The sequence below is a fragment of the Pteropus medius genome, unplaced genomic scaffold (assembly GCF_902729225.1).
Source record: "Pteropus medius unplaced genomic scaffold, Ma_sr-lr_union100, whole genome shotgun sequence".
NCBI lineage: Eukaryota > Metazoa > Chordata > Mammalia > Chiroptera > Pteropodidae > Pteropus > Pteropus medius.
Genome location: NW_024351072.1, coordinates 307,166 through 331,198, shown reverse-complemented (window position 1 = coordinate 331,198; position 24,033 = coordinate 307,166). Strand labels below are relative to the sequence as shown.

Sequence of the window (24,033 nt, the reverse complement as noted above, 5' to 3'; positions counted from 1 at the left end):
CGGCCATGTGCTCTGCCTCCTGGCTAAATGGCATTTGCTGGAAGTCAGCTAACCATGAAGGGCAGGAAATCATGGGGCCAGGCTCTGGCCCTCTTTCTGCTGCTCTTGAGAGACTGATAGCTGTGCCAACCAGAATAGAGTCAAGAAGAGTAGGGAGAAGGTAACCTTTCCACCCCATCACACAGGGGTGACACTTTGTATGTGTGGGCCCAGGGAGGAGACTGATGCATGCAAGACAGTGCTGCTGTTGAAACAGCAACAGGCTTCTAAAGGGAGTCTGTGTAACTCACCCAGGAGACCCCAGAGGTCAGATGACCCCAGTCTCAGAAAACTTCAACAAGAGATAGCCTCAAGCTTCATCTTGGGAGTCTGTTCCTAAATTCACCACCTTTCTTATTTTGTGTCTACCTTAAATTCCTATTTGCATGTTTTAAAGTGTTTGATGCTCCAATTGACATGAATTAGTCTATTCTGGTTCCACTACATCCGTTACACTTGGGAGGGTCGATAATTATTCCCCTCAGTCCAGTGAAAAAGAGGCTGTCAGGTAATCTGATCATCTGATAATATCCAAATTGAGTGTGGCTTCCTCTCAGGGTGGACAGTATTTCCCAGTAGTGCTGCTGGTTATACGTGCCCCCATTTCAGGCTCCCACTAGCGACTGAGCAAGAGCATTGCCTGATTCTTGCAAGTTAACCTTTGGTGATTAATTCCCAGCAGAGTGCGCGCAAACGAAGAAAATAGCACTGCTGCCTCAGGAGAAGGGACAGGCTTGTGCCTGTGGGTCACCCAGGTGACCAAATGCCTTTGTGGGGGCCAAGCCCAAGACCTCACAGGTGGCTAGCCAACAGGGTTGAGTAGAGTAACTGGTTCTTGGCCACTCAAAGAACAGCATTCAATGTGAACAGCACAGCAATTTTTAGTGTTACAGTCCACAACCTTGAGATCTATCAGAGCATAGGTTGGAAGTAGCATGCCACAAGACCTCTCACTCCCTTCTCTTGCCCCCTCAGTCTGAAATCAAGGCCTTCACAGCCATTCATAAAAGCCAAGGGAGAGGCTGAGACATTACTTTCATTTCCTGCCATGAAAATCCTTAGTGGTGAGTGGCAGGATGGCTGTATGATCTTCTCCACTTAGGCAAGAGGCTTCTTACATTTCTTCCAATCAAATTCCCATGGTAATTCACTGGGGTGGCTGAGGCTGTGGGGCTGGAGTCAAATTCAGAATTGAAAGACCAGTATCCATTCCTCCTACCACCCAAGCCCAGGTCTCTGATGATGCAGCTTCATACACCACAGCTTGTCCGAAGACCCCAGGGACTTTAGACACACTTGTAATGGTGGAAAGCAGGCTAAGCAATCTTGTGTGTGTATGTATATATATATATATATATATTTTTTTAAGTTTATTTTATGATTAGTTTCAAGTATACAGTACCTTGGTTAGACATTTATATGGTTTATAAAACAATTCCCCTAATTGCTCTTTCTCTCTTCTGGCTCTACACCTAGCCATTACATTAATGCTAATTGCATTCCCTATGCTATGCTCCCCAACCTCATGTGTATGTGTGTGCGTATGTATGTGTGTGTGTGTATATGTACATATGTGTGTGTATACACACACACATACATATATACACACGTATGTATATATACACACACATATATACATAATTTAATTTATTTTAATTAGTTTCAAGTATACAGTACATTGGCTAGACATCTATATAGTTCATAAAACAATCCCCCCAATCGCTCCCTCCTCCCCTGATCCTCCACCTAGCCAACATATTCATTCTAATTGCATTCCCTATGCCGTGCTCCCCGTCCCTGTGTCCATCCATCAGCTACTAATTTGTACTTCTTTAACCCTTCACTCCATTTTCCTGGCCCCCCAAACTCCCTTCCCCTCTGTCCATCACCAAATTGTCCACTATATTTGTGAGTCTGTTTTTGATTAGTTTGTTCTTTTTATTCCTTAGATTCCGCATATAACTGAAATCATATAGTGTTTACCTTTCTCTGTCTGACTTAAATACCTTCTAGGTCCATCAGAGCAATATGTTTTTCCATCCCTTTCTTTTTAGTCTGTGTCTTTTAATCTGAAGTGAGTTTCTTATAGGCAACATGTAGGGGTCATATTTTCCTTTCCATTTATCCGCTTTTAGTTGGAGCACTTAATTCTTTTCCATTTGAGGTACTTATTGATAGGAATGTAGTTGTTACCATTCTTTATTCCTGTTTTTGATACATGTTTTTTTCTTCTTAAAGAAGTCCCTCCAACATTTCCTGTAATACAGGCTTGGTGGTAATAAATTCCTTCAGCTTATTTTTGTCTGGAAAGCTCTTTATCTGTCCTTTAACTCTAAATGATAGCTTTGCTGGATAAATTATTCTTGATTGTAGATCCTGGGTCTTCATACTGTCGAATATTTTTTGCCAGGTCCTTCTGTCCTGCATAGTTTCTTTTGAGAAATCAGCTGCCAGTCTTATGGGTTTTCCCTTATAAGTAACTATCTGTTTTTCTCTTGCTGTTTTTAATATTCTTTCTATGTATTTAACATTTGGCATTTTAACTGTGATGTGTCTTGGTGTGGGCCTCTTTGGATCCCTGATTTTTGAAATTCTCTGAGCTTCCTGGGGTTTTATGTCCATTTCCTTCACCAGGTTAGGGAAGATTTCCATCATCATTTCTTCAAACAGCTGTTCGACATCTTGATTTTCTTCAGTTACGCCAATCGGATGGATATTTGGACCCATAATAGTATCCTATGTACTCCTTAAATTATTTTTATAGTCTTGGCATCTTATCTCTTGCCATTCTGATTGAGTGTCCTTGGCTTTCCCATCCTCTAGATAGGGCATTCGATCCTTTTCTTTATTCACTCTGTTCATTCCATTTAATATACTTCTCATCTCAGATAATGTGTTCTTCATTTCAGACTGGTTCCCTTTTATAATTTCCATTTCCATTTTTATGTTTTTTTATCTTTGTTGAAATTCTCACTGAATTTAACCAAAAGTTCATTGAGCATCCTTATAACTAGTTTTGAACTCTGCATCTGTTAGATTACTTGACTTCATTATATCTGGATCTCTGTTCTATTCTTTCATATGGTTTCTGTTTCCTTGTCTTCCCATTTTAGCTGCCTTTCTGTGTCTATTTCTATGCACTAAGGAAAGCTCCTAAGTCTCCTGGTCTTATTAGAGTGGATTTGTGAAGTAGGTGTCCAGTGGCACAATACTGAGAGGGGCTCAGCTACAGGCCAAATTTAGCTCAAGTCTCTGCCCCTCCAGGGCCACCTGTTTGTTAAGATTCAGCAAGCAACCCGCAGATGCTGTGCTTAAAATTGCCTCAAAAGGCCACACCAGAAATCGAGGCTAGCTGCCTCCAGTGTGAGCCTAGGTGCTGCTCAGCAAGGAGCACCTGACTCGCTGAGGATAAACCTGAATGTGGCTTGGCTGGGGCCACAGGTAATGGTGGCTCTGTGTCTGCACACTGGGAAAGGGAGGGCTTTCCCAGACAGAGCCTCTATCTATGCCATTGTGGTTCTTGGTTCATGTATATATTTTATAGCAGTGACTCCCCACTCTGTCTCTCATCATAACACACATAACACATAACAAAGGGATGGATAGCGCCGGCACTTCTGTACAGAGCGAATCTCCCCTTGGCCCTCATTCCAACAATGTCTCCCTGTAAGTCCCTAGTGTCCCCTGTGCGCAGCTGAATTGGCACCGGTGTTCAGAGTGAGCGGAGCAGGTCCGTCACCGCGAAAATCTGCTCGCAGACGCAGCCCCTTATAAGAGGCTTCTGCCGCTGTTGCAGCCTCCGTCTCACTCAGCCGCTCGAGACCCAGGCAGCCTCGCGTCCTTGCCCCATCCTACCTTCTGCCGTTGCAGGGTACTTTCTTGGATTTCTCCCTAGTTGTATGGCTTGTTCCTCAAGATCTCAGGCAATTTTTCCTTGCTGCTGCTCCTTGTTTCCGTCCCAAATTTGAATTGGTCACCGTAGGGGTAAACAGAGCCTCTATCTATGCCATTGTGGTTCTTGGTTCATGTATATATTTTATAGCAGTGACTCCCCACTCTGTCTCTCATCATAACACACATAACACGTAACATTCACAGGCATGCCCCCCTCCCACGGGCATATGCCCAGTTCCAAACACACTAGCTGGGAGGCCACCCTTCTCTTTCCTACTCAGAAAAGCATGGTGGCATGCCAGGTAATGAGTGCTGAGTGATGTTTTCATAGGGATAGCCCTAAATCTATTAGACCTCCAGTTATAAAAAAAATAATAAGTCGTGGTGATGTAATGTACAGTATAAGAAAAATAATATTATTGCAATAACTTCGTACAGTGACAAATGGTTACTACACTTATCAGGTGGTCACATCACAAGCAATATCAATGTCAAATCACTATATTGTACACCTGAAACTAATATAACATTGTATTTCAACTATTCTTTAATTTAAAAAAGGGAAAAAATTAGTTTTTCAAAGTGAAATAGTGGAAAACTGGACTGCTGTAAGAAAGGGCCCAGAACCCCTTCGCAGCCAAAACGGTGTTGTTGAGAAGTGCCGCTTCAGAGCACGGGAAGTTTCCAATCTTGAAGCCACCCCTACCTTAGGTTCAAATAGGACAGAGCTGAGCTGAGAGGAGAGGCCAAAATGATTGTCATTCCTGATCCACAATGTAGTGAGATGTAGTTTTGTGTGACACCTTGAGATTGCTGAGAACTCTTCGTCCCTCTTTATTCTTAGCAAAGTGAACTATAAGCCCTGAAAGTTGCCTGGTGACTTAGGGAACCCAAGTTTGAAGGTACCTACAGGGCTCGATGTTCTGAGGTGACAGGCGCTTCCAGACATCAGTGCTGGTGATACCAGATGACAATGCTCTCAAGGCTTCCATTTTTCTGCAGACTAGGCACTCTTTCAGGTTTTCTCACTGTGACTGAACCTGGTTTCCATTCAAATGCCTTAACTACTTGAAAGGATAAGCACTAATCTTTTTTAAAAAAATTTTAGTGCTCATGAATGGTCAGAGATATAACTTCACCTACCACAATCCACATAGCCTTATTTTGGGGCCAGATTTGTCAAAGATGAGGGACTTCTAATAACAAACATATCTTGGGTGTACTGATGGGCAAGAAGTCAGGCAAGACAACGACTTGCTAATTTGTTGGCCAATTCATAGGAGGTGGAAGCTGATCCTGTAATGATAACTTATGGGACAGCAGTGGCAGGAAAGTTTTCTAAAAATGGCTTTTATTACAAGGCTTTCCTGAGTTTGGCTATACCCAGGCATTATGTCATTAGGAAAAACTGATGCCTCTCAATAGAGAAAAAGGAATCTGTTCCCAAAGCAGAGGCTTTCTGAAAGCTATTAGCTGTCTCCTTGAAATCACAACATTGAAGATTCCGCAGCAACAGCATCAACACATTGTAAAGAAGCATGAGGAGATGTTTGACTCTCTGCCTTCTTAGTTACTCATTCCTCTAGTTGGGGGGGAGAGTGGGAGGAGAGGCAAGATGGCAAGCTGGTTTTTAAAAAATTCATTCACACTTAATAAACCAAAGTACAACCCTGAAATTTAAAAATAACATTTCTCCAGTCACCAGAAAAATTGGAGGCTATATATCATATTTTTCTCCCAGAGGCAGAGGGCTTGATTATCTGAGTATAGATTATCCTTGAATCTCCAAAGCCAGCCAATTTTTTTAGCCTTTTCTTCTTTCACCGCATCAATTGTCATAGCATTGTTTTGGTCAGAAACAAAGCATGTTTCCCTTTCCAGCAGTTCCCTGGGGGCTGACTGGTCTAGACCAGAGCAGCGTCAAAGAGGAGGGTAGAAGGGGAATTCTGAATTCTCTGCTCTAGACTCTTCCTGGAGTCAGCCTTTCCCTCCTTCAGTCTCTGGCTAATAATCTCTGTATCTCTGAGGCTTTGAAGCAGCCACCACTAGGAGAGAGGAACTGTTTGGTTCTGGATTCTCTCTCACAAATACCTGAGACTCAGATAACCAAGAACTGACTACAGCTCTTGATAGTGAAGATGTTTGACTACTGTTTGGTGAAAAAAAAATAATAATAATAGTAATAGTAATAATAATAATAATAAAAAATAGTAATACTTTGGTGAAATAATAATAATAAGCAAATGGCCGGCAAGTTGAACCCTTGTGCTCCCACTCACGTTCATCGTTCCATTGATCTCTGCCACCGACTCATCATCTGTAGGGAACTGGTAGATCTGGACCCCATTGCTGACAAGCTCGCTAGTAATTTTGATTTTGAATTTTGTTAGCTCACTCTTAGAAATGGCATCTGATTTGGCAATGATGGGGATGATGTTCACCTAGAAAAGGGAGGAGCAAAGTGAGATTATTGTTGATAATCTGCAACTGATAGCAGTACGGCCTAGAACTTCCCACTGGTTGCTGGAGGGAGCAGCTCAACCCAATGGTCTTGGACTGGCCACCTCTGGACCAAATAACAACAATAATAAATGACAATGAGTGTTTATGAAGTGCTAGGCACTGAAGTAAGAGCTTTACACGGATTAACATAATTAGTCCTGACAATAACCTTTTCAGGAGGTATCATTACCATATTTAACCAATGAGAAATTAAGGCATAGAGATATTGAATAACTTGTCCAAGACTACAGAGCAGGTATGTAGCAGAACTGGGATCCAGATCCAAGTTCAGCCTTATTCTAAGTCCATAGTCTTAACCATGAGCTGTCTACCAGCTCAGATCCAAATTGACAAGCTGCGTGATATCTTAATATCAAAGTCACTGCTCCGATGATGTGAAGCAAAAAGATGACAGTTGGAAATCTGTGGTTGACAAGGAGAGAGGTGACTACTCCTTGCTAACAGTAAAATGCCCCAATTCATCCAGTGTAAGCTAGCCATACCCAGTGTGGTGGATACCCACATGTGCAATAGCAGGAAGAAGAGGCAAGGTGGAGCTCAGTGAAGATGTACACCTGGCTCTCTTTTTTGGTAGCAAACAATGATTAACCAACTCTGTTAGGTGAAGATCTCAGTTACCAATTTAATCTGAGATATGTGCAAAAAGATACTGCCAGAGTCTCATGGTCAATTTCTGCATAAAGAAAGCAGATATAAATGCCCAGTTTCAGGCAGCAGGAGAAGGGCTTAATGCTGCCCCCAAATTCAAGCCACCCAAACCCTAATCTTTGAAATTCCTACAAGAAGGGACAAGGCTTTCACTGGCAGAAGGTAAAGAAACTTGAAATGCACGTGGCTTAGTGAGACAGAAAACTTCCAAGCTCAGGTTCACACAGAGAGCACAGTCATTCCTGCCAGCAGCTTCCAATGGAGCCCTAATCTCTGAAGGGGCATCTGGAAGCTCTAGACTTGGAAGACAAATTCTGCCTCCTTTGCGTTTTGCCTTAGGAGTGCCTCTAAAGGCTGATACCACACAGAGCTTCAGATGCTAGGTCAAGGGAAGATTGGACCTTGGAGGCACCTCCCTTGCAGTCTTTTTTGGGAAAGAGGCAGGCCAAAGCCCTTGCCAAGGTGGAACAGCAGGCAGAGCCAATTCTCCTTGTCCTTTTTCTTCCCGTCTCCATCGGCACACTATAAACATATGCCAGAGGCTGCTTACTTAACCTGCCCACTCACTGGGCCACTAGCCAAATGGCTCTCTGCTGCCCTATACAGGGCATGCAGGGTGTGGCGAAATTTCCAGAGCAGTCTGTTACTCACGGGCGGTGACCTATTTGCTGCAAAAAATGAAAAATTGCTCCTATTTTGATTGTAGCTGAAATTTAGTTTTTAAATAGTGGATGTGCTACTAAATAATAGCATATAAATTAGATTTTTGTAAAAAAAAAATACCTTGGAGTCTGAGAGAGCTCAGTCTGAATCCTAGGCCCAATACAAGTTGTTTAACATTGAGCAAGATTTTTGACTCTCTGTGCCTCAGTTTTTTCAAGGGTAAAATGTAAATAATAATAGTATCCAATATACTTGATAATTAGAAAGATAAAATAAAATAATGTATATAAAGTGCTCATCAAAGTGCTAAGCGCCTATAAAATATTAGGGGGAAAATATACTAGTAATTAGGTTTTTTAAATAATTCCACAGTCAATTCTTTTGTACAGTAAATAATCCTTTCACATGAAGAATCACTGTCTAATTTACATCTGAAGTGAGATTTACATTTTTCAGTTTCTCTTAAAGTAGAACATGCCTGATTCACACAGCCATCTTTCTCAGGTATGGAGGTAATAGAACATGGTGCTACATACCTGAATTTGAATCTAGACTCTGCCAATAGCCAACTATATGGCAATGGGCAAGTCACTTAACCTCTCAGAGCCTTGGTTTTCTCCTCTGTAAAATGGGAGATAATGATAATATTTGACTCATAGGGTTGTGGTGAGGATTCAATGAGATGCTCTGTGCACAGTGGGAGCATATGAGAGTTTAACAAATGTTAGCTGAGATTATAAAAATCAGTATTAATAATAAAAATAAAACTTTCTAAATCAAATTTGCATGTTTGATTTTAGCACAGGCCAGTTAACATTGAGACAAAGAAAAAACACCTTTCAATGATCAAAGCCTGAGCCCCTAGACCTAGACAGCCTTCTTGTTTACATCCACCCTTATTCCCAAGAGGGATCAAGGCAGAGAGATGGCTCAGGGCTGGGAAAACAAAGCATTTGACACAGGTGCTGGATCAATAGCACTATCTTTCTGGAGGGAGGAGGAATAAAGGAGAGGATGAAGAGGCCATAAAACCTCCTGGAATCTGGCCTCTACTTTGCACAAAAGACCAGTTAGAGTGATCCAGTTTGCCCAGCCTCTCCGCTGCCCTTGCCCCTGCCTCCATACCTTACTGTCTAACTTCTTCATTGTCACTAGGTCCAGAGACTTCAGAGAATGACCCGTGGGGGCGATGAAGTACAAGCAGGCATGGATGCGGGAGTCGTGGTAGGTGTGCAGTACCCTGCGGATCTTCAGCTCCTCCTGCAGGTAGGCCTCAAATTGGGCATCAATGAATTCTACGATGGGCTTGTAGCTAAAGGGGAGAGTAAGGAAATGGCTGAACCACTTCGAAATGGGGATTTTGATAAAGTCCCTTGTAGAAGTTTACAATGTTCTGGATAATCTAACTGTCCCCATCCAGCTGGATTTCTCCATCTCCCTTCAGTGGGCCTCCAATCCCATCAGACTGGTCAACTCTTTGGTCCCCACATGAGCCAAACTTATGCCCATTGGTGTGCCTTCGCCCTGAAATGTCCATTTCTCTCCTCATCCCAATCCTGCCCTCCCAGACCTCAGGGCCCAGTCAAATGTCCACCCCCTCCCTACAACTTTCTCCAGTTATGCCATAATTCCTTCTGTGATCTAGGAGCATAAAAAATAATTATGCTATTGGATCTCTTACTGTTGTTTCATAAGGATTAGTGTTTCCTCAAATAGACTGCATCCTCCTGAAGGGCAGGGACTGTGAAGGGCACTTTTTTATCCCCAGGGGGCCCCGATGCAGTATGAAACCCACTAGTAGTATCTGTGGATGAGTTGATGATCCTTCAAGCTGGACCCAAGTCTTTGCTTCCTGTGCCTCCCTCCAGCCTGGTGGTGGCCAGGACCACTCCTGGACCCATTGCTGGGGAATTCTGTCAGAATGCTCTGGGTTCTGCTAAGTCTTGCAAAGTTCAGTGGTGCTCCCACTTGGCTCCCTTAAGGTCCATATATTTTTCTGGTTCTCATTTCCTCCAAGATTGTGACTTTAAAATATAAGTATTTGGGCAAAATTTGATAAAGATATTCCCCCTACCACAGCCGTCGCAGATAGATGCACACGCACACTCGCACTCACTGAGTCTCCACACATAGCCCCACTTTGCAGCCTTTAGGTTTTGTCAGGGCTTCTTAAACAAGTCAGTCCTCTGCTCTTCTCTATCCTGGGAAGCATCTCACTTCTCTTCAAGGCCATTCCTGCGACCCCTGAAGCTTCTTTCTGCTCTAACTAGGTCAGCTTTACTTCAGCCCTGCCTCTGTTCTCATCTCCCTGTCTGTCTGCTGCCTCTCCACCTGGGGCTTCCTCCTTTTGGGCTAGAAGAGGTTCAATATCCTACCCAGGTCAGTGAATTTGCAGATGTCACTGCCAGAAGGGAACATGATCAAAGGAGAAGTGGCACCCAGCCAATGCCTCTTACCTGCAGCAGCCCTCAACCTGAGCCTTTTTGAAAAATCCCTCTAGTAGAAAAGGGAAAATAGCTTAAAAAAATAAAAAAAAGAATCACAGAATCCTAGATTCTGGGAGCTACATACATAGGAGAGATCCAGGTGCAAGGTACCTCTGGAGCCACAGAGAAAAGTCTAAAAATATAGTCCTTTCTTTCTTCTTTTGATTTTCTGAGCCAAACATTGTTCTGAATGGTAATAGCATCAAAGAATCTCTTCGTTGCAGAGATCCTTAGAAGGTTCCTGAAAAATTAGGAGTGAGGGTGGAGGGATCCATCCCTTACACTTTTTAAATTAATTTTCGTATGACTGGCTGTTTTGAGTGATCTGATCATGGCATTGCTTCATTTTTTTTCTCCATTACATAATTTTTACTTCAGTATTTTGCTCTACAAAAGGGATCAAAGGAGGAAAGAAAATAGAACATTTTTAGCTTTTATTCCCCCTGAGTCTCTAGTGATACCCTGCTCAGACTTATCTTTCTGCTGCTGCCTCTGGCTCTTAGGGTCTCTGAAGAGGTGCACGAATCAGACCAGCCAAACCAGCCAATCAACCAAAACGATTTGGTTTAGACTAATCCTAAATGGATGATTCATCTTTGTTTTATTCACCTTTGTATCTTCAGTGTCCAGCATGGTATCTGGAATATAGTAACGTTGCCATCCCCACTCCCAATGGCTCATCTTCCCACAGCAGCCGTCTCTTCTACCTCACTCTGTTGAGTTCACTGGACTCTACTCCAGGGAAAACAAAATCCCTTACTCTCATAGGCTACCTCCTCACAAAATGCTTCCTCTAAGTGATACCCGACTCTCCTTCAAAGACGCTGCTCCCTTCATATCTTTATCATCTGGAAATTGCTACATCTTTCACACCCAAGTTCCATGGTGGGGTAGATTGGGAACTTCTAGCTTGTTATTCCCTGGCTTACTGTGAGCTCTTCCCTCTCATACAAAACCCAGTTCCAACATACTCTACCTCTCCTCGACACTACTGCTTATCTTCTACTTAACCTGGGGTCAACAGACCTCCAAGGGGTCTGTAGATAGAACTCATTGCATCCATGAACTTGGACAGGGAAAAAATACATCTTTTTTCACTAAACTCTAATTAAAGTTTAACATTTTCTTCAGGTATAAACATAAGTAACAATCTACAGTAATTTTAGCAGTACCCGAGACTGCATAACCAATAGAAATCACCAACATTTTTATTTCCTATTATAGTTGTTGCAAATATCTCAAAATAGCATTTATACTCATCACATCTTCTAAATTATGATAGTTATTAGGCCTATGTATAGATATTGTCATTTCAGGAATTAATAGAGAAGAACATGGATTACTAAATCACAATTTAAAAATATTTTGGCATTAACTATATTTTTGGTATAACTGGTGTATTTTAGGCATTTAAAAATGTTATTCTGAGAATGAACTCATAGATCTCAATAGATTGCTAAAGGGGCCAAAGGCACAAAACAACCCCTACTCAAGACATTACTTCATTTCAGTTAGTGATAGGTACTATGAAGACAACAAAATAAGATAATGAGATAAAAAGTGACTGAGGGTTCAGCTACTTTAAATATAGTGAGTAGGGAAGGCTTCTCTGAGAATGTGACAATTAAGCTGCAAAGATAAGAATGAGAGAGCCATGAAGAATCTGGGAGAAGAGCATTTCAGGCCGAGGAATAACAGATGTAATAGTCCTGAGGCAGTTTGAACTATGTGAAGAGGGCAAGAGAGCTGAGAGTTAGTGAACAGAGGACGAATAATAAACTATTCAAAATACCTAAAAGGTGAAAACAACCCAAATGTTCATCAGCTGATGATTAGATAAATAAAATGTGGAATATCCATATAATGGACTATTACTCAGCCATTAAAAGGAACAAAGTTCTGATACATGTGGCCACATGGATGAATCTTGAAAATATCACGATAGTGAAAGAAACCAGCCACAAAAGGACAAATATTGTATGATTCTACTTATCTGAGGTCTTAGAATAGTCAAATTCATAGAGACAGAAAATAGAATAGTGGTTACCAAGGGCTGAGGGGAGGGGAAATGGGGCTGTTGTTTAATGGGTTTCTTTTTGGGTTGATGAGATTTGGGAACTAGATAGATGTGGTGGTTGCACAGCATTGTGAATGTATTAAATGCTAGTGAACTGTTCACTTTAAAATAGCCAATTTTGTGCTCGCTTCGGCAGCACATATACTAAAATTAAAACGATACAGAGAAGATTAGCATGGCTCCTGCACAAGGATGACACGCAAATTCGTGAAGCGTTTCATATTTTTTTTTAAAGTCAATTTTATGTTATGTGAATTGTACTTCAATAAAAACAAGAATAATAAGACATGAAACATGAGGCAGCAGGGGACAGTTCACGTAGAGTCTTGTGGTTATAGTAAGAAGTTGTTTTTTTTTTAACGTTTTGTTTTGTTTTGCTGCGAATAGGGTTTTCTGTTCCATAATGTCTTCTAATTGGTTATTGTTGTTTGATAAGAAGTCCGTGGCTTTCTGCATATTTATTTTGAAATTGGCTACCTTAATGAACAATTGTTAATTAGAATTGTTTTTTGGTTGATTACCTTAGATTTCCTAAACAGATATATAGAAAAATAATAATGTTATCTCTTAGTAACACTTCAATTGTCGTCTTTCTTGATAATGTTGACCTGTCCCTTCTTGTAACCCTGTCCTCTGGCTGCTCTGTCACCATTATATCCTACCTCTGTAACTCTTCTTTCTCACTCACCTTACGTTAAATTCTTGGCCTGTCTCTGAAGTTTCATCTTGGACCATCTTCTGTTGTCCTTCTACACATTACATCCACATTATCAACGAGTGGTCTCACTTATTCCCATGGCCTCACTTATCACTGTCTTCCTATCGCATTTCCTAAACACCTGGAAATCATCCTAGTCTCCTTCCTCTTCCATGTGCCTGCCCTCTGTGCCAACATAGCCATCAGAGACTCCCCCTCCCCTGGAAACCCACAAGGCCTGGTCAAAGACACTGTACTTGAACACCACCATATCAAGCGCCAAAGTCAAGATACCACAAAGTCAGATCTGAAACGATGCCAAAAATGACAACAGCTAATTCACTCTTTTACCATCTTTCCAGTCACCTCTTCTTCCATGTACACTCATCCCTATTCAGCACTATCCTCCATGGATTCATTTTTCTGTAGCTACCTTCCTTCAATAACATTTCGACTGTGCCCTCTGAAACCCCTGTACCATGATAAACAAAATTGCCTACATCTTTGCCATTCAGAGTACAAGAGCGTAGTCCTTAGATCAACAACATTAACATCACCTGAAAGCTTGTTAGAAATGCAGATTCTTCAATCCCCAACCCATTCTGATCCTGGATCAGAATCTGCAGTTTATTAAAAGCCTCAGTGGCTTGTATGCAACATTAAAGTTTGAAAATTGCTGGCCTATATCCTCTACCTATTCATAGAACTTGCTTACCTCTTAGCCCTAATGGAAACCTCATTCTTCCCTGAGGACATCGCAACCCTGAGGACACCAGTATCTGGCAGCCCTCTTCATTGTAGGTTTCTCATTCTTTCACAACCTGTGTACCTTGTGGTCAGTCAGGTGGGCATTCACGTAGCTCCTCAGTGCCACTTCTAGACTGTTACTCCTCTACCTCAGTGTAAAGTCCTTTCTTTACTTGAGACCTCTTCCATCCTCTTCCAGTGGTGCCTGACCCAGTCTTTCTCCCCCTTCTAAGTGGTTGCAATGTGCTGTGGACAACCCATCAACCTTCGGTCTCTCTCTTTATTCCTTGATTATCTCAATTTCACAACCTTCAGCTCCCTCTACTTCAGCCACCTATACACCTCACCACTAGCCAGACCAGTTTCACTCAAGGCATCCTCTCTCAAACACTCCACTACCTGACCACAACCTCACATACATCTTTCCAGCTCTCTTGTACCTTCAATCTTAAACCCGATCTTTTACGTCAGAGTCCTCTGGTACCTTGACCTCCCCCATTATCCTACAGGATATCAAGTCTCTTCCTGGCCTCATCTCCTTCTTATCCCAGGCTGAACCCCATAATTCTGAACTACTCTTTTATCAACACCTTCTTTCCCATTGTATCTTTGCATTCTACTCGACTTGCCTACCAAAACTGCTATGCGGAATAAATTTCAGGATCTGCTTTTTCTGCTCCTACACCACTGCTACTTAATTTGGCTACAAGCAATCAGAAAACTATAGGTCTTGGCACCACTACCAATTCATGGCCCATATGAGTATGGGCCTTTAAAACAACATGACAATCCCTTTACTTGGCTTTGATTGGCTCCTTTCCCATTGCCTTCACTGACCATTCTAAACTTTTATTACTTCCTTTAAGCTCCAAAACTTATTCACGACCACTTCACTCTCACAAGATGATCTTCCTCTTACTTTACCAACAAAATTGAGGCCACCAGGTTCACACTACCCCAACTTCTTGCCTCACTCCCTCCTCTCTAAAAATGAATCAATTCCTCCCTGTTTCTCTCTAGTGTCTGAGGATGAAAGATCCCTAATCCTGTTCAAGGTCCATTGCCCTGGTACACTTGACCTCATCTCATTCCTTTCAAGCTCTTTGAGAACCTTGCTTTATCAGCTCCTCAGCTCCTATTGACTCCTTCCTCTCAATTTATAAGCATGCTTAAGTCTTCTCTCATCTCAAAAAAATGTTTTGCCTGAACTACACAGTTCTTCCCTTACCAGAAAAGTTTGTCTTCTGCACCTACCACAAGTCCTAGCCTATAATAGGTATCCAATAAATATTTAATGGAAGGGTGGAAATTTTTGAAAGAATAATTTACTCTTTAAAAAAATTTTGTCATTCACTGTTCAATACATTGTACAGGTTTTCTACCCACACCAGCATCCTAGTTAAGCCATTCATTGGATACATTTGGTTTTGAAAGATGAAAATTTACAGATATTCCCTTTAGTGTTTTATTTTTCCCATCAATGTATATATCATCCATTCACACATTCATTCAACAAATACATACTGAATAACTATTATGTGCCAGTTATTCATAACTTTTACTCATTCTACCAAACTTCAAGACTTAGCTCAGCCATTCCTAATCATCTCTCCTTCCTCAGCAACCTCCACCTTACAGTCCCACCACCAGGCTTGGTTGATTGCTACTCTCCCTATTCTCACAGTCCCCATCCACATGCCTCTGTTGTTGTACTTACCGCATTATGTAGAATTTGTATACATATCTGTCCCCCCCGCTAAACTATGAGCTCCTTAACTAAAGACTGCCTTATTTCTTAGTATCCCTGCCACTTTACACTGTACCTGGCACACAGTTGACATTTAGTATTTTATAAACTGAACTAGATCTCCCACATTAATTTGGTTACTAAGTCTTATAGATTTTTTCTCTCACATATGTCCCCTCCTCTCTATCCTTAAAGCTTCTGTTCCTCTTCAAACCCTCATTATCTCTCTCATCCTCAAAAAAGTCACTCCTGACCTCCTTGCTTCCCTTTGGACACTGCTTTATCACTTTTCCCCAGTTCAGAAAAGCTTTTTACCCTTACTTTATCTGCTTCCTTTTTAAAAATTTCAGTCCTTTTTATTTTTAATTATGCAAACAATACATGTACTTTTTCTCCCCTCCTCAGAGGTAACTACTATTTTCAGTTTGTTGATTATCCTTGCAGATCTTTATCTATGCATTTACATACATACATACAGAGAGAGAGAGAGAGAGAGAGAGAGAGAGAGAGAAATGTTTATTGTTTTCCTGGAAAGGGACAGATTTATGCAAATGGCATCATGATCTGTATATCATCTTGCAACTTAAACTGCCAAATACAATTCCATGATATGGTTGTACCATAGCTCATTTACTCACTCTATTGGTGGAAATTTAGCCTGATAATTTTTTTTTATTCCGTAATGAATGCTACAGTGATCATCCTTTCTGTATGCTTTTCAGGAAAACGTGCAATTGTTTCTCTAGCCTATATATCTAAGAGTGGAACTGCTGAATCATAAGGTATTCACATTTAAAATTTTAATAGGTATTGCCAAATTTGCTCTCTAAAAAATCTGTATCAATTTATACTCCCAGCAACATGAATGAAGTTACCTGGTGTTAGTGGATATTATATTTTTATTTTTGCAAATCTGATGGATGAAAAAATATTTCAGTGTTTCATTTTGCATTTCCCTAGTCACTGGTGAAATTGAATGAGCATCCTTTCATATGTTGATTAGCCATTTATATTTTTACCTGTTTATTTTTCATTGAATTGTGGAATCTCTTTTTACATTTTAGAAAAATCCTTTGTTATATAGGTTGCAAATATTTTCTCACCTGTGGTTTGTTTTTATTTTTGTTTATGGTAACTTTCAATATACAAAAGATTTTTTTTTTGTTTTAATAAATTTAAATCTGTCAGTCTTTTCTTCTACAATTTTTGGATTTCGTATCATGATTAGAAAAGCCCTTTCTATTCCCAAAGTTATTTTTCTCCTTGTATTTTTAAGATTTGTTTTTAATCCAACTGGAACCTATTTTTGTGACTGGTGTTTGTGTGGGAGGATCTCATCTTATTTTTTTTTCCTAATGGGTGGCTTATTTATTTCCCTAGTGTCCATTCTTTCCCTGCTGACTTACTTATACCAAATTCCCATATAAACATGACTCTGGTCTTGGGATTCCCTTTTCTGTTCTATTGCTCTTTTTGCTATTTTGATGCCTTTACTTCTTTACCTCTCCCATTCACTCAGAGCAATCTAGCTTTTACACATGATTTCCCTGGAATTATTCCTAAATGTGTTAATAAACTTCATGTTGCCAAACCCAATGGAAATTTTTCAGTCCTTATCTTCCTGAACACTATTTATAATTCTCTCCCATATGGTACATGATACAATGCTCCCTTGATTCTTCTATCAATAAAAGTCATGATCATAACAATATCTTCTGTTCATTAGTTACTCTGTGCCAGGTGCTATTTATGCATTTCCACCGTTTAAGCCTTACCACAACTCTTTAGGGTAGATACTACTATTATCATCATCCCCACTTTACCAGTGAGAAAACTGAGGCAAAGAGAATTTAAGTATCTTGTTTAGTGTAAGCCTTGACAGTGGGTTTTCTTTTTTGTAATGCAAGTACCTGACTTAAGCGTTGATTGTTGAGACATACACTTTAAAGATGACTATCTGAATAAACACAGAGCCAGCCACAGAAAGGTGAAAAGCCAGGATGCCCCTAACCGCACCCCAAGCTCCTTTATTTTAGAGATCTTGGTTGATTTCCATAACTGACCTTTTAGACCATTAATTTTTTCTCTTCCTTCACTTTAAATTCCTTCTCTTGTGTTTTAAATTCACCAATAAAACCTTAGCTCCGCACCCTCAACCCCAATCAAAGCAGAACCCCGGGCTCCATGTGCTCTCTCTCTTTCTCTACCTGTGATCTCACTGTGCAGCCAGTGTGCAATGTGCTTTCCGGGACCTGTGAACAATAAACCTCCCTCCCCACAAAGTTTCCTGGTGGTTATTGCTGAGTGAGTCTTCCAATCCTAGTAAGAACCACAAGGGCCAATTCAGCCACAACACTGGTGCTAAGACTGGCACAAAACACTTGTCCAAGTTTCTTGGGCTAATAAGTGGCAAAATGGGATTTGAACCCAAGTCTGTTTGAGACCAAAGCCTAAGTTCCTAAGCATTCCCCTCTCCAGCCTGTCCTTCTGTCCCCCTCGTGGGTACTTCTGCTCCAGCATCTTTTCAATGGTGGCTTTCCCCCAGGATATGGCCTTCATCACTGCTCTTCTCGGTTTATCCATGTACCCTAGGTAAAGCAGGCATTATGATGCTCTGTTTCCATGCAGCTGCACTGACATATCTATGCCCAAATGGCCCTGTCAGTATGGAGAAAACACTGCTTGTTATTACAAATCCCTGGAGCTTACATCACCTCTGTTCTCCAGCCCAGTTTCAGGGAGTCTTTTTATTTCTACTTATTTGAGTTTATATTACAGGAATCCCCCTTTATCCATGGTAAATGCATTCCAAGAACCCTAGTGGATGCCTGAAACCACAGATAGCACCAAACCCTATCTCTCTCACTCTCTCTCTCTCTCTCTCTCTATATATATATATATATATAATATATATTATATATATATTATATATATATATAATGTTTTTCCTATATATACATACCTATGATAAAGTTTAATTTCTAAATTAGGCACAATAAGAGAGTAACAATAATAACTAATAAAACAATTATAACAATATGCTGCAATAAAATTTATGTGAATGTGATTCTCTCAAAATATCTTACTGTACTGTATATACTGTACTCAGCTTTTCATTTAAAGGAAGCACTTTATAGCTTATTTTTTGGCATATCCAAATTGCCAACATTACTACTCTTGCATTTTGGGGCCATTATTAAGTAAAATAAGAGTTACTTGAACACAAGCACTACAAAACTGTGATAGTCAATCTGATCACCGAGAGGCTACTAAGTGACTAACAGGAGGGTGGCATATACAGCATGGATACGCTGGACAAAAGGATGATTAACATTCCAGGCAGGACAGAGCAGGATGATACAAGATTTCATCATGCTACTCAGAACAATGTGCAATTTAAAACATTGTTTATTTCTGGAATTTTCTATTTACTATTTTGAGAATGTGACTGACTTTGGGTAATTGAAACTGCGGAACACAAAACCACAGATAAGGAGTAGTACTACCATATTTGACTTTGTATGAGTATATACCATATTTATAATCAGGAAAAACAGCATAATGAAGTAGATTAGCCTCTAAGGGGCCATATCAGTTCAGTCCTTCCAAACCATCATCAAGGCATTTTCCAATGTTAAATATGAGAATGTATGTTACTGAGAACTATGAGATATTTAACTGAAGAGATCCTGCGCAATCTGCGGATGAGAATAGGCATTCATATTGTGACCCAAATATCCCCTTTCCCCAGGGTCTATAATTTATTCTCAACCAAATGAGATTAACACAACAAGCCTATAAAAAGCAGAGGTGTCTTTTGCTTAGAATTTCAAATGGAAAACAGAAATCTGTTCAATTAGTAAGAAGCTAAATATATTTACTCATTGTAAGGAAACGAGGATGGTTGTTGTAACTTTAAGGGAGAAATAGGTCAATTTGGGATATAGTTCATTCAAGAAGCAAGAGAATCCTCAAAGAATGAGCAGACACTGCTCAAAATGATGAATGGCCCTTTCTGGGATGAGCACATGTGATAACCATGTGACTTCTAGTTAAATGCAGATTGTGCCTGACCCCCACCCACCTTGGCCCCAGCACTCATCATATCCTCATTTCTGAGCTCTCCCCACCCACCTCTCATTCACACACCATTCTCAAACACCCCAGACATCCTCCTACCTCTCTGCTTATTCCTGCTCTGTCTCTTTTCAAGATGTCTTTTCCTCCATCTGCTCACTTAACACCCCAAGATTTTTGTCTTTAGCCCAGTGTTCATTTTGCTTAACTCTGATCCTTGGGTGATCTTACATGTGTCCATGGTTGAGACATATCACCCATACCTTGATAACCCAAATCTCTATTTCCGGCCCAGACTCTCTCCTGATCTCTAACCCTGTATATTCAACTGCCTATTGCTGAAGGTCATCATGTCTCTCGATAGTCCATAGACAGCTCAAACTTAACATCTAGAAAAGATCTGATTCTTTTTAAAGCTGATTCTTTTATATTACCTCCCTTACTGAATTCCGCCGCCATTTGTCTACTCTCCAAGGTCAAAATCTGGGCCTCATTCTAGATTCTGCTTTGCCTTCACATCCCCATTACAAATCCTGTTGATTTTACCTATTCGGTATTTATCAAATCTGTCACCTTGTCCCTATCTCAGCACCTGATTTACCTCTAGCCTTGATCCAACTGGTCCAATAGTCTCCTAATTGGTCTTCCTGCTCTCCAGTCTATCTCAAAGTACCTTCTTCAAAGGCCAGACAACATCGTTCTACCTCTTAAAACCTTTCAGTGGTTCCACATCTGTATGTTCTATAAATCACTCCAGGAGCTGGCTCTTGCTCTACCTCTTCAGGCTCATCTCCCTTACTTCTCCCCCAGGTCATTCCAAGCACTAGCTCAGGGGCAGACCCAGGTTTTGTGGAGCCTTAAGCTTATATTATTTGAAGGGGTCTCCAAAAAAGATAATATAACATTACGACTAAAATTTAGTTACAGTAGGGCCATGGAAAGGGCCTGTGTAAGTGGGGGAAGCTTAAGTTTCATTAGCTTCACAGTAACTCTGCCTCTGGTCTGACCAAACAGAGCAAGTTGCAGTTTCCTGGAATATGTCATAATCTTTCACATCTCTTTGTCTTTGCATGAGCAGTTACCTTTGCCCAGAATACCTTTCCCTCCATGCCCTTGGGTCTATCTGGAAAAATAGTCCATCCTTCAAGGGCCAGCTCAGGGAAACCTCTGCGAAGGCTTCCCTGACCCCACCCCCCTTTATGGAACTGACTGTTCTCTCCTTCATGTTCGCATTGTAATTTGTCCTTTACCTCTTTGTACCCTGTCCTTGACAGAACATATCATACTTGATTTGATATTTGATACTCGATGGGGAAGACTGGTTTTAAACTAATTTGTTTAAAACCAGTCTTCCCCATGAATGCCTCAAGGGCAGAGACAAAGTCATTTCTTTTCAGATTGTCAGAGCACTGCAGTACCTGACACAAGGTAGTAGGTCAATAAATATATGCCGAATGGAATGGAGACCTCATCCATGCATACTGTAAAGACACCCTTCTTTTGGCAAAGCATGTGGAGTAGAATAGTTGATCTAGACAGGAACCCTGGGTAGAGGTGGCGCTTGTGAGGTATCTGCTACCCGCCCACACCATTCTGAGAGGATGTCCAGGCAAGACCATGTCATCTGTGGTCTCTCCAAGACCCTTGTGGTGAGCTCTTCCCCATGGCCTCCCACCAGCCTCCCCATCACACCCGCTTCCTTACCTGTCCTCCTTGTTGATCTGGTCCCCAAAGCCCACTGTGCTAACAATTGTGAGCTTTAGGCCCACATTGCTCTCTTGGAGGTCATAGGTATTGGACCGAAGCTGAACACCTGGCTGTGTGTGGGTGGCTGGCTCCCCCTCAAACTTGGTGTTGAACAGGGTGTCCATGAGGGTGGACTTGCCCAAACCTGTCTCCCCTGAAAAGCAAAAGGATAAATTATGGTCCATTCACACAGTGATCATGAAACCATTCCGTATCATGTTTTGGATGCATATTCATTGATGTGGGAAAGTGTACGCAATAAGACACTAAGTGAAGTGCATATAGAACTACATGGACTATTTGATCTCAGTTAAGTGAAAAAGAGTGAAAGGAACTGCACCAATATATTAGCCGTAGTCGTCTCAGGATAGTGGAATTGGGGTAATTTTTCTTTTATTCCTCATATTTTTTTGTTATTTGAAAATTGAGTATACATTGCTTTTATAGTTAGAAAAAGAAACCGTTATAAGCAGTTATGGAGATGCAGAGTTATGCCTAGAAAGAGACTGGAAAGAAATAGAATATACTCTTACCAATGGTTATGTCTGGGTAGTGGGATTATATGTGGTTTTCACTTCTTGCTTTATGCTTTTCTGTATTTCTCAAATTTTCTACAAGGAGCATGTATAACTTTTGTAATAAAAATTAAAAGCTTATTTTAAATTTTAAAAGAAAGGAACAGCACTCCCCCATCAAATATCTTCTCAGCCCCACATCACCTCCCTGCCAGGCCTACATAGGGCTCTGCAGATGCCCGGATGTGTTTCCCAGTGGAGAGACTGTGCAGCTTTCGGCATTTCCTCCCAGAGGTTTGAGCTGTCAGTGAGACCATTTTTAGCTGATAGGGAATTTAGCAGACCACAAATTATTCTTCCTCTTAAATTTCAAACAAAAGCCATTTGTTTGTTTAACTAACAGGCTGCAGGATACTAATAAATGAAGCTATTGGAATTTCAAAATTCTTAATTTTCACACCAAGGAGACAAGTGGGGAAGGGTTCTGGGGGACTAGTGAAGGTTTTTCCTGGAAGGTTATTCCTGGAAGACCCAAGGGATGTTAAGGCACTGCCATGAGCCAAGGAGTCTTCAGGGAATGAGGACATTGGAAGGAAACTGGTGGCATAGGAGTTAGGCATCTGACGTGAAGCCACAAGCTGGACTAGGCACTACAGCTGCTTATAATCTCTGTGGATCTAGACTGTATTTGGGCCCCCACCCCATCCCAAATGATTCAAGAATACAAGATTCAGTAGTTAATTACCTTAAACTTCCCTTTGAATATCTAGACTACCTTGCCATTCTGCTGTCATCACCCCTCTTCTCCCCTCCCCCATCCCAACCTGTGAGATGTGAGCATTGGCTGTCTTCACAGTCAAGAGTGGGTTTGCACTGGACAAATCCTGGCTTGGCAAATTCCATCCCCTCCCCATGACAGCACATATCCGCAAAGTGGTGCAGGACTAGGGTTAGAGCTGCACAATACATAACTGCAAATAGTCCATTTCCCCTCCACCTTCTGTGTGTCTAGCTTTTGATCTTCCATGTATCTTTTCTTCCAAGAAATGAGCTACGAATGCAGGAGGTGCTTTTTAAAATATCTGTTGATGATGAGATCTTCTGTGTGTGGAGAGACTGGCAAGAGAGAGAGAGAACAAGGAGACCATTCAACTCAGCCTAGCTACCCAGCCCTTCAGCCCAGTTTCATAGCCAGGTCTGACTAACGGGGTCGATTGCCAGGATGCAGGGAAACAGTTCCTCACACAGATCATGTTTCCAGCCAGGGTCTGCTATACCTATTAGCAGCAAAGATTCTCCAAGAAGAGGTCCCTTTGTTCCTCCCTAAAGGAACAGGAAGTATTTGGGTCCCAAGAAAAATTTGGTGAGTTGAGGCCTCTACAACAGGAGGTGACAGACCTGGCCAAGCCACTGAATGTATCACCCCCTCCCTGCCCAAGGTGAAGGTGCAGCTAACTGCAAATGGGGCCAAGCATCTCTGAGGTAGGAACACAAGAGTGGCTCCCTCATCCCAACTTGCCTTCCCTCTGGGCGCTGAGGTTCAAGCTACACTGTAGCCTGTCTTTGTATACACGCAGAATGAATTTTCTATGTACATCTCCATCTCCACCTCCACCCGCTCTTCTGTTCCGTGAGCTCTTTGCTGAATGCCCAATAGCTCCTAGAGAGTGGTGGGCTCTGTCTCCCCAGCACCCAGAGCTGGTTACCTGGCTTGCTGATCCTAAGGATTCTCAGAGGACAGAGGAGGGGCCAGCTTCCTGAACTCCAGAGAGTGCTCAGTGTGAGGCTCACTCCAGCCTCAGGAACAGAACTACAAAGGGAAGGGCCCACCCTGTTTACACAGCTGGAGAAATGGAGGCCAGCAGGCAGGGCAGGGCAGCAGGGAGGGACAGCAGGGAAAATGACCACCTGAATGCCTACCAGCACAAAAGGGCTGTGGAAATTATTAGATCCTCAATGACGAATGTCTGGAAGAAAAGAACCTGTGAGTGTCTAGGGAATCGTGATAAACGCTACATGAGAAGAGGGCAGAAAATCAAGCGAGCTTGTCCCTTGGCTACTGAGTGCTCCCATTCCAGCTTTCCATCAGTGTGGAGCCCAACGGGGGGCTGGGTAGGGCGGGGCCTCTCTCTCAATGGCTGGCACAGGCTCAGCCTGAGCCTAAGATGCTGTCC

The 24,033-nt window shown here is 41.6% G+C and overlaps 1 protein-coding gene and 1 non-coding gene across 15 annotated transcripts in view; one reads left to right on the top strand and one right to left on the bottom strand.

The window, feature by feature from the left end:
* Positions 1-24,033, bottom strand: part of SEPTIN6 (septin 6) — a 76,352-nt gene that overhangs the window by 34,125 nt on the left and 18,194 nt on the right. For all 14 annotated transcript variants that reach the window (XM_039842485.1, XM_039842482.1, XM_039842477.1 and 11 more), the window contains 3 exons: positions 21,303-21,498; positions 8,893-9,079; positions 6,213-6,374 (listed from right to left, as the gene is read on the bottom strand). In XM_039842485.1, the coding sequence (XP_039698419.1) occupies positions 6,213-6,374; positions 8,893-9,079; positions 21,303-21,498 (545 nt within the window). The remainder of the gene's footprint in view (positions 1-6,212; positions 6,375-8,892; positions 9,080-21,302; positions 21,499-24,033) is intronic.
* LOC120586089 (U6 spliceosomal RNA) lies at positions 12,451-12,557 on the top strand. The gene has a single exon (XR_005648593.1). It is a non-coding gene; the product is annotated as a U6 spliceosomal RNA (small nuclear RNA).